The sequence below is a fragment of the Ramularia collo-cygni genome (assembly GCF_900074925.1).
Source record: "Ramularia collo-cygni strain URUG2 genome assembly, contig: RCC_scaffold02, whole genome shotgun sequence".
In the NCBI taxonomy this organism is placed as follows: Eukaryota; Fungi; Ascomycota; class Dothideomycetes; order Mycosphaerellales; family Mycosphaerellaceae; genus Ramularia; species Ramularia collo-cygni.
Genome location: NW_019716256.1, coordinates 1,450,457 through 1,460,853, shown reverse-complemented (window position 1 = coordinate 1,460,853; position 10,397 = coordinate 1,450,457). Strand labels below are relative to the sequence as shown.

Sequence of the window (10,397 nt, the reverse complement as noted above, 5' to 3'; positions counted from 1 at the left end):
TAAGTACTGCCTATCGGAGATAGTAAGCTAGTTAAAGATTAAGATACTCTTATACTCCACCCCTAAAAATCTGCGAACCTCCGACTAATATTTAACACTATATAGAGTTATATAACCTTATAGCTACTTAGCTCTCTATTATGTTAGATATACAGCTATTCTATAACTGCACTTTCTAACAGTAAAGAGAATAGATTAGCTTAGCTCTAATACTATAATATTTAGTATCTACCTTCTATACTAGGCTACTAGTAGCTCCTTATTATAGACGGCTATTTAACTTATAAGGATGTAGAGTTTATTAAGTACGTACTAGCTAATAATATTCTCTTAATTTGCCTACTAAGCTATTCTACGTACCTACTCTAGATACTAGATATTAGTATCTTTAGCCCTCTAAAAGCAGTTTATAGCTCTAAAATCCTCCTTCGTATAGCTAGTAAGAGCCTTAGCGTAGTAACGAAAGAGGACTTTATTAAAGTATATACTAGCCTTAGAGTAAGCGTATTTAATAGCTATAATATTAAGTCCGCTTTTAGAGTAACTAGAGTATCGCCTCTAAACGCTACTACTATTCTTAATAGGCTACCGAAGATACTTACTCGTAATATTATACCTCCGCCGGTATAGCGATAGCAGCTAATTAAAGTAGCTCTATTAGGCTTATTTTTCGTACTAGAGTTACCTTACTAAGCGATAGCAACACCTTACTAAGCGGTAATAATAATACCTCGCTAAGCGATAGTAATACCTCTACGGACGCCTCTACGGTTATTAAGCTCTAATCTATATATACTACTTACTACTAACCGCCTTAAGCGCACGGCTTTAAAATTAGACCTAATTAAGAGCGAGTTTAATACGTTACTAGTACGGTCCTTTAAGCGCTATAAAAAGACACTTTCTACTATCTATATACTACTTAATACCTATAACCTACTCCTCGCTAAAAACAACGCCCTCCGTAGAGCTAATACGAAGTAAATTAAGCGTAGAGCGAATAAGAAAGTTACTAAGGGCTAGTTATTCTTAATAGACTACCTACTATAATTAAAGCTAGATAAAACAGTAAAAGAGACGCTCTTAGTACTTATAAAGCAGTTAAAGGATAAAATCGTTAGTTTAACGGCTATTAAGAAATAATGTACGAAACTTATATAGGCTCGTTAAGCCCTTACTCGTTTAGAGCGTATTAAATTAAATATAGAGGTTAAATAGGCTAAGAGTAAGAGCCGTTAAAAGGACGCTATTTACGACGACTTACTAGATTTATTTTAAGAGGACATTATCCTATAATACTAAGGCCGTAACGTGCCTATTATAGCTATTATTCGAATAACTAAGCGAATTAATATAGATCTAGTAAGGTAGAAGGCCGCTAAGTAGGCTATACGAGAGGCTTATAAAGTATAGCAAACTATAGTTATAAAGACGAGTAATTTAGACGATAAGCTATCTATATTAGAGGTAATACACGTACGTACTAACTATCTTAACGATATAGTAATTAAATAACTTATAGAGCTTAATTATATAGTAGCTCTTACTATAATTAAATAGCTAGCTATAGATAACGTAGACGACGAACTAAATAAAGAGCTTAATAAGCAAATAGATAACTAACTTAATAAGGCTAGTAGTAATAGCGATAGTAAGGTCGATATCCGCTACCTTAATCTATACCTTAACGAGCCTACGTAGGAGCTACTACTACTACTACTACTACTACGAAGAGTTAACCGGCTAGTATAGCTCTATACGTAAGATTAGTAATAGGAGGATATAGTAACGTCGGACGAGGATACGGACGGTAAGGGGCTTAATTAAGTACTAGGTAATACGGATAGTACGCTTAGGGCTTAGTAGCGATAAGAATAATTAAGTATAGTAAATAAGGAGCTAGTTCTAAGTATTATAATCGACTTAACTTACGAAGTTAACGAAGTTTAAAAAGTAAGATTTTAACCTTAGCTACTTCGCTACTTTACTATTAATACTAACTATTATTAACATATTATAATACYAGCGGTTAGTATATAGTATACGCTCTTTAATCCCCTCGTCTTAGAATATTTTTACGAAGTATAGTTATAGCTATATAGCCGTAGACATGTTGGTAGTAATCTGAGGGGGGGCGCCAAGCCAACGCTAACGACTGCCGAGTGTCACCACTTCTACCTTACACACGTTATGTCGGAGAGCTTCCCGGAGCAGCGGCTCTTCCCGCTCTTGCCGCGTCACCCGATTGATCATCCCTGTTGTCATGAATCTCAACTGCATCTCGATCTGCCAACAAGAAGAATGATTGCTGGTTGAGGCCTCCAACCACAAGAGGCCTCCCGGTCATCATCATCCTCGTCGTTCAACCAACAACACTGCACGCACAATGGGCATGTTCTCCATCCTCCCGGCGTCTTTCCTGGTACTGGAAACTTGGGTCGCGAGRGTTTTCGTAAGTTGGGTGGATGTGCAACAACGCGATCACGAAAACTGATGGTCAGCTAGCTGTTCTTCGCCCTCTTGATCATCGGCCCATGGCTTCTGATCCTATTCTACGATCTTTTGCTGTACATCTGGCGATTTGCGACTTACGACATACCAATTATTGGCGGTCGAGCTCGCRGTCGAGCGCGGCCTAGAGCGCCAAGCCTAACGACACGTCCGACTGGCCATAGACGTCAGATCAGTCTGCCTATTGGGACCCAATCGCTGCCACAAATCGATTTGAATACTGGCCAGGAAACCTTCTCGACTGGGCGGCGTCGCAGCTCCAGCCATGTCACTTTCCGGGATCTCTCCAAATCACAGGACGAAATGAGATGAAATCGACCGTATGACCAATGCGATGGGCGACTTGGTGAGTATCAAATCTCATCGTGCGGGCTTCTGGGGAATTCACTGGACCGAGAAACCCGAAACATGCGCAGACCGAGAATAGTCGCACGTGGTTGCCTTTTCCGATCACTCGCCTGACAAAGAGGCAGACTCGTGGTCTGTGGAGCCATTCTGCTTACGGCCTGATTTCTCCGCATCATTTGGTCGAATTTGTATCTGCTACGAAACCCGAGGACAAACAACGAGAAGAAGACGATTCAGTCAAGCTTCTCATTCCAGAACGGATCAAAGCGAACTTCCACAGCATCAGGTCCAACAGACGAGTAACCCTCCCCAGCTCGAAATAAACTTGTGTATGCCTGCGCACACAGAGATGAAATTCCTTCTGTACACCCTCTCAAATCCACCGCCTTAAATCCGGAGGCCTCCGGCGATTGACGTTACACCCCCGGCGTCGGAGAGCGGCTACCTGTAGCCGATGGAGGAAGTCGGATTGTTGAATGGCTCAGCTCGCTTGATCTCTACGACCATGCAGTCCAATGTTGACAGAACGTCACACTTGAGATCTGACGCGTGATGGCATGCCAGGAACAGGAAGCTCCGATAGCGGTCAAAATTACTGATAATGATAGTCGTACCAATTGAAGCTACACAAGCCGCAGTTCAATTCTTACAAAAACAGGCCCGCTTCTGCTCACATCCTGTAAGTAAATCTCTCTTGCTCCAATTCGACAGACAAAGTCATGGCATACCAAATCTCCCGAAGCGCATTTCGATACATGGACGATGCTACTTTTCGCTCTGGTCCTAGCGTTGCTCCAGCATATGGAACCAGTCGATCAAAAGACCCACGCATTCCTCGCTCCATCTACTCACCTGCGCGGCAATCAGAGTACGGTCGAGCTAGTCATGCCTATGGTATGGCATACGAACAAGGATCTCCGTACGAAAGTGATATGTATACACATGGTCGCGACCCGAGACATCTCGGAGGAGACATCATTCAAAGGTACACAATCATCACTATACATTCTCTGATCTTCGCTTACATGTTCTAGGACCAATCAAGAAGCCGCTCTACAAAACAGTTCACAATATCACATATCTCAGCACGCCGTGGTCCATCCGATAATGTGCAACGATGGTGGCTTTCCCTCGGGATTCTCCATGCCTAGACCGCTGGTTGACTTGATGTCGATGAGTGAGCATTCCATTGAGCAAATTCTTGCGGAYTATGGATTACCGGCTGGGAATACTCGGTACTCGAATGATATGTATGGTCGAGAGAGCTCGAGAGCGAGGAAGTTGACGAGCCTTGCGACGTTGTTGGAATTCTTGGGTGCGAGACAGTTGGCGGAGGCTGTGAGGCAGAGAGGGATGATGCAGATGGATTCACGGAGGAATGATAGGATGATGCTGCAGTATTGAGGCTTCTCTAACCTAGAACTGATGATTCAAGCGTGCTTTGTATAGCACAAGATATCTAAATCCTCGCCGTCCATTCCCATGTTCTCTGGCTCCAAACCTCGAAGCATGAGCTGCAGAGTGCTGTTACTAGGGACCAGCCCGACACTCCGAGATCCGCTCATGTGTGATCTGGCCATGACTGCAGTGAGCCTTGTGGCTGCACATCAATCGGAGTCCAAGTCTTGCCTCCTAAGATCCAAATCCTCTGAGCCTTGGAAGACCACCCTTCACATAGACTTCACTTAAACCACGTCACCTTCTCCTCGCACGTCTTGCGCTTTCCATCGTTATGCTCACGAAGAAGAGCCATGGCGAGATCCATCACAAACTCCGGATGGGGCTGCGTTCCATCGGGCTCCTCCGTCAACCGCACCGTACTGCCTAATGACATCCATGTATCCACCACAAACGTCCGCACCGGAGCAGCGGTCATGGTACCGTCGTAGATTACTCTGATCATATCGATGGGCACCGGACACCGTGCTCTGGATCGTTTGATCATGTTTTCCATGACGGCGTTGCAGAATCCTGAACTTTGAATCTTCTCTCCCAGGACATACATTCTTGCTAGCATGTGGTAATGGGCAGCGGTGACTTCTTTGTTGTAGAGCCACTCAACGTAGGTTGCGAAGATGTGGACGCAATCTTCCGGGAGCTTTACTAGAAGCTCCTGACCTTCTCTCCATTTTGTGTCCAGGACCAATCTGAAGAAGTCGGAGTCTGGTTTAATGATCGGCTCGTGCACTAAGAAAGGCAGCTCCCCGTCCATGCCAACTTGGACTGTGACCATTTTTCCGGTGAATCTTGGAGAAGTGTTAGCAGCAATAGTGTGTGGTGCGGAAATCTGTCACGTACTTTAGTCTCTCAAGGCTGAGTTTCTTGGGGGACAAGGATGGTGCAGCTGCAGTCTTCGATTTTTTGGTGGCGCGCATGACAGAGACATCCTCAGGTGGAGATGGCACTCTGTTGGCAGGAGGATCGGCGTCGAGCACGTCGTCGCCAGGGCCAAGCTGGAAATTGCGCTTCTTGGACATGTTGGAGAGGATGGATGGATGTTGTCCAGTTGAACATTAGTGAAGTGTAAGAAAAGTGATGCTATTGTCGCGGTAGAAATTTAAGGTTTTGTCGCTGCATGAAGAGCTAGTCGCTCTGCTGAGTGAATGGGTTGCATATGAAAGCCCACCTCACTTCAACACCGATTCAGCACCGCACGGTGATGCATCGCCGCCAGGACCACGAAGACCTGTCGAGCACTACAAGATCCTTGGCTCGCATTGATCAGACTTGGGGACCTATTCCATACTCCTCATCAATGTTCAGCGTCGCCAGATCATGGACGAAGGATAAGAAGGAGGGACTAGACTTGAGAGTGCTGCGAGTATTCATACAGGTAGGACCGCATTCATGACTTACCGAGACGAAATATAGACTTGGTGTACTTTCACACTCCCCCAAACTTTTCCGCCACCTGATTCCAAGGCTAGAAGCCAGCAATTATCGATCCCGCCGTCGAAACGCTCCCTGTAGAAACTTACATCATTCTACGCGTGGCTTTTCTTGCTCAAGAACCTTGATGTTGACATGGCTGAGCTTGATCAAGCACAATTTTGAGAGGCAGTCTCTAAAACCTGGCCGTGATTCGTTCTTTCAATGCTCACATCACTAGCGTGATTCTCACCGCCAAGCGTCAAGGCCATAGTCGTTGGGTTTATATGAAGTCGTCGATGTTGCTGAATCTTTCTTCTTTTTCTTTTTCGGAATGCTGTAGTCCAAAACGGCCAACAGCTCCGCAGTCGCGAGATCATCGCGGAAAAATACGAGACCACAGCGAGGCGACTTCTTCGGGCTGCACTGAGATAGTTCTGACGGGCCATGGGGGAATGCGTCCTAGACCAGTCCAATGTAGGCAAAGCTGCACGAACAAAAAACAGATCAGGAGCGACGACAAGCCCAGCAACCAATCTCGCCAGCGGGAGAGTCCACGACATCTCCGCGCGAGGGCTAAAATGAGTTGCTGATTGAATTCTTGATGCCTCACCCCGTCTCCGGTATTCTCCAGCCAGGACGATGGGGCCCTCGCTACCCACGCATCCACCAAGAATTGCCGGATCAGAGAGCCGGCGGCGGTTCGTTCGTACACCATAAAGACGGTCTCGGCATCCGAGATGCAGCCGGACTTCGCCCGAGCGGCCATTCTCTTCAAAATTGCCTGACAGAAGTCGACGCCTCCTATGCTCTCTCCGAAAAGGAACATTCTCGACAGCAGGTTCTGATCTTCCTCATCAAGGGCGGCGCGGTGGTCATTGTGCCAGGTGGCCCAGCGTTGGACAATGTGGTGGTCATCGTTGGGAAGCGATATTGTCAGGTTCAACTTGGAGCCCAATAACCTTACTGCAAGTGCATTCCGACGCTCCTCGTGAGCAAGCTTCAGTGCTTCGCGAAGAACAGGCGAGTCGCTCTTCAGCAGCTTCTCGTACAATGTGACAGCATTCAAGACATTGTTCCCTACCAGAAGGTATACAATCTCGCCATTGTGTCTAGAAACATGTTAGCGAGGCCACTCGTTCGGAGCCGTGGAGACCAACCTTGGAATCGTAGGAGAAAGCTTCGCGGATGGGACGGTGACAGTGTTGTTCTTCGTCATATTCGCAATCGAAAAGAGTTGCGGGACAAACAATGCGGTGACGTTGTTGTGTTGCTCAAGCGTTTCTTGTACGTAGTCGCGACTGGTAAGATGCTAGGAGTGGAAAGTTGTTCTGAGGAGGAGGTTCAAGCGGTGAAAGCTGGCGCGACAAGTTGTCATGAGTAGAAATTGGCAGCCTAGCTTCACTCCTCAAGCGTCGCCGCCGCTGCCACCGCCGCCGTCAGCAGCGCTTCTGCTGTTGCGGGTGGTGCGCCCCATTTTTGATCGTTCGCATCGTCGTGTCCATTCACTTAGCTTGCGCTGGGACCAGGAGAGGGTCTCCTTTGCCGGATCGCGTTCACCGCTCCTCGATCTGTGGTATGCTATCTGCTGTAACGAGCATTTGAATAGATGCATGGAAAAGCCACTGAGGACGAATGCCGCTGCCATACAGACCGTTGTTGTAGTCCGCGGAGCACACCAGTCAGCAAACATGGTTGACATTACCTTAAGCTGGGGAGAGCTCAACTCGAGGGCGTCTTGGTCCAAGCGCTCCAGCCATTCGCCGGTAACCTGCAGGCGATATGACTGGCTGGGAGTTGAGCAGGTAGAAATAGTATTGTTCGCAGCGTTTGAGCTCGACGCTTGATTCTACAGCGATTCCGATTGAATGGTTGGGGATGAGCAGGACCTTCTGGTGTTCATACTGCTCTAATACCCTTCTTGGCACCATCAATCAGACTTCCCAGACATGATGGGGTGTCCAAATGTGGATTGGACCCGAGGGCAAATGGACGCTGCAGAAAGTATTCTGCAGTCAGTCTTGATGCTGGAGCCCGAAACTCGAATGAGATATCACCAGGAGCCACAGAATCCCGCGTGATGTGAGACAGTCCTGAAGCTCTTCTTGTACCATGAATAAGTCAGGCTCATTCTGGTCTCAAAGTCTGGTGGCAGCCTGTCTTCTGATCGAGGTATAATCCTGGGTGTCGCATTCCTCGCCTCTCTGGGGAATTCATTTCTGGGACAGCTTTGCATGCTGTTGTTGCAGCAAACTAGCCACCGCGAACATGGCTCTGATCAGGGCGACGGGCACTGCGAGTAAACTGGGCTGAAGGCGTACGCTTGCCGAGAACTGCGTCCAGACATCCAAAAGATCCAGTCAGCCGASGACCGCTTGCCAAACGCTGTAGGTAGCGGCGCACATCATCTCCTGGTGATATTTGTAATCAGTCCAATTGTAAGCGGTCCGATGGTTTGGGTTCAAAGCGAGATCCATCCACAAGTAGCTCCCCTTTCCCGCACATGTCTACGGCCTTGTCGGGCTCTCCTCTGTGCAGAAAGGCTCCCGAGACACGTTGGTCCTCATCGCCATTCACTCACCTGTTGACCAGAAGTTGGAAGCGACGTCCAAGGGTAGGACGGGAAGGTTCAGAAAGCGGGGCAACGGCGGCAAGCCCGGCAAGTGCACGTCCCAGCCAGCTTCGCGGGCTCAAGGTCTTTCGGAGTCACCAGCGCCATCACTTTCTTCGTAATCTCTTAGTCACCGCGCTCGCTCAACTTCAGAGTATACARTCATCAAGATCAAGACAAGGTACGTCAATGCGAGACGATGGAAACATCATCACGTCCACGACAAAGCGCTCCCAACATGGCGCCTGCATCCTCTCGACGTGAGCTGACATTGCCGCCAGCATCAGCAACTCCCGTCCCTTCGCCGACAACACCGACGACCGCAACGCGCACACGGAACTGCCGTCGTCGCATCGGATCGTGCTCGTAGATCCTTCGCGGCGCATGCCAGTCGAGTGCGTCAAGTTGAWCGCGTAGCCAACTGCTTTCCTACGACACCTTCTGCAAAGAGGAGCGCCATCTGCAGCTTAGCAAAGACGCGATTTCGTCACAATCCGCACTACCGCCAACATGCAGCGCACGGCCGAGCAGGGAGGCCTCGAGATGAGTCTTCGCGAAGCACTCGCTTCCCAGAGCACATCTGGCTCTGCTCCTCCACCGTATCCCCCCGCTGCAGCTCCACACCCTCAGCATGAGCCGCACCACGAGCAGCACCCGCAGCATCCATACCCACCATCTGAAGGCAGCCCCCGCGCGCAACACCACCATCTTGACCCGAGTGTGACCGGCCAGCAAATGCCATATGCTATGGCGAGCGATGAGCAGATGGATGATGGCATGAGTCCTAATACTCAGAAGGGGAAGAGGGAACTTTCTACTAGCAAGCGAGCTGCACAGAACCGGGCTGCGCAGGTATGTCATGTCCTCGTCTGAACTGTCCAGATCGTTGCTAAACAAAGCACAGCGTGCATTCCGTCAGCGTAAGGAAGGATACATCAAGAAGCTCGAAGAGCAAGTCAAGGACTTTGGCAATCTGGAGCAAAACTACAAGGCGTTGCAAAACGAGAACTACCAGCTTCGCGAGTACATTCTGAATCTGCAATCTCGCCTGCTGGAGAATCAGTCCGACTTCCCACCCGCTCCATCCCACATCAACCTTCACGCCGTTCCGCATCCACCGGGCGCTGGCGCAGACGGCACCTACGCCGCGGAGCAGCAGCTTCGACGCGAAATGGAGCAGCGGCACGAGATGGAACAGCACCACGACATGGAGCAGCGGAGGCCACCGCCGGCGCCTGTCGTTGCCGGTGAGGATCCAGTTCAACACGATGGAATCAGTCAACTTCAAGCAGCGGCAGCGCAGGAGCGTGCATACCCAGGTGGTGATCCTTATGCTGGAGCACGTTCGCATGCGGAAGACAGTGGCCAGGCGAGTAGTGATGCGAAGCCAGTATCGTAGAATGATACTGCTGYCACAGCATATCATGCTAGTTTGGACTTGAAGGGCCGCGTTTACCGTCAGTGATTGTGCCTACCGATTAGGAGGGAGCGTGACAGTTGTAGGCGCGCCATCGTGTGCCGGGGCGGCGATGGAACAAGTTGGACGTTGAGAATGGAGTCATGTGCGCTTAGGGTGGCACAGTTAATACAGCTCGGCATGGCAGGTCAGCTGTGAGTTGCGAATATCTCCTACTACTACAGATACCCCTCGGCGGCAATGGATGCAGACAGCCCGAGGACTTGGATGCAAGAATACGTTGAATGTCAATTACAGAACTGCCTCATTGTCGTCTCAAATCTCGTCGCACGCCACATAGGAGCTTAACATCGCATTTCGGGTTCCATATGATGCACCCACCAACGAAAGTAGCTGCGAGACCCTCACGAAATGAGGCGCAGCGTTTTGATCATGGTAGTTCTGTTGGCGCAAGATCGGCAGACGAGCTTGGGATAGCGCCGATGTGAGTGAATGAATATGCACGATCTGCAGATCATGCTCCATTTTTCTCAATCACGACACATCTCAGTAACGGCACATTTGATTGGCTCAATCTCTCGATGAGTTACGTGGTCCTTCCAAGGCGCGCGCGGGCACTTCATGGTATCCCACTTCCTGGGA

At 48.9% G+C, this 10,397-nt stretch overlaps 5 protein-coding genes; 3 read left to right on the top strand and 2 right to left on the bottom strand.

Annotated features, from left to right (window-relative positions):
* Positions 1-2,386: 2,386 nt before the first annotated feature.
* Positions 2,387-2,823, top strand: RCC_02130 (uncharacterized protein; the record flags this gene model as incomplete). XM_023767413.1 has 2 exons in its annotated part: positions 2,387-2,452; positions 2,506-2,823. 2 exons carry the CDS (start codon positions 2,387-2,389, stop codon positions 2,821-2,823), a joined length of 384 nt encoding a protein of 127 aa, XP_023623181.1.
* A 755-nt stretch (positions 2,824-3,578) lies between these two features.
* On the top strand, positions 3,579-4,263 carry RCC_02129 (uncharacterized protein; the record flags this gene model as incomplete). XM_023767412.1 has 2 exons in its annotated part: positions 3,579-3,844; positions 3,894-4,263. The coding sequence occupies 2 exons, from the start codon at positions 3,579-3,581 to the stop codon at positions 4,261-4,263; spliced, it is 636 nt and encodes a 211-aa protein (XP_023623180.1).
* Positions 4,264-4,540: 277 nt separating this feature from the next.
* Positions 4,541-5,336, bottom strand: RCC_02128 (uncharacterized protein; the record flags this gene model as incomplete). XM_023767411.1 has 2 exons in its annotated part: positions 4,541-5,105; positions 5,158-5,336. The coding sequence occupies 2 exons, from the start codon at positions 5,334-5,336 to the stop codon at positions 4,541-4,543; spliced, it is 744 nt and encodes a 247-aa protein (XP_023623179.1).
* A 767-nt stretch (positions 5,337-6,103) lies between these two features.
* RCC_02127 (uncharacterized protein) lies at positions 6,104-6,946 on the bottom strand (the record flags this gene model as incomplete). XM_023767410.1 has 2 exons in its annotated part: positions 6,104-6,839; positions 6,888-6,946. The coding sequence occupies 2 exons, from the start codon at positions 6,944-6,946 to the stop codon at positions 6,104-6,106; spliced, it is 795 nt and encodes a 264-aa protein (XP_023623178.1).
* Positions 6,947-8,848: 1,902 nt separating this feature from the next.
* RCC_02126 (uncharacterized protein) lies at positions 8,849-9,737 on the top strand (the record flags this gene model as incomplete). XM_023767409.1 has 2 exons in its annotated part: positions 8,849-9,190; positions 9,243-9,737. 2 exons carry the CDS (start codon positions 8,849-8,851, stop codon positions 9,735-9,737), a joined length of 837 nt encoding a protein of 278 aa, XP_023623177.1.
* Positions 9,738-10,397: the final 660 nt, after the last annotated feature.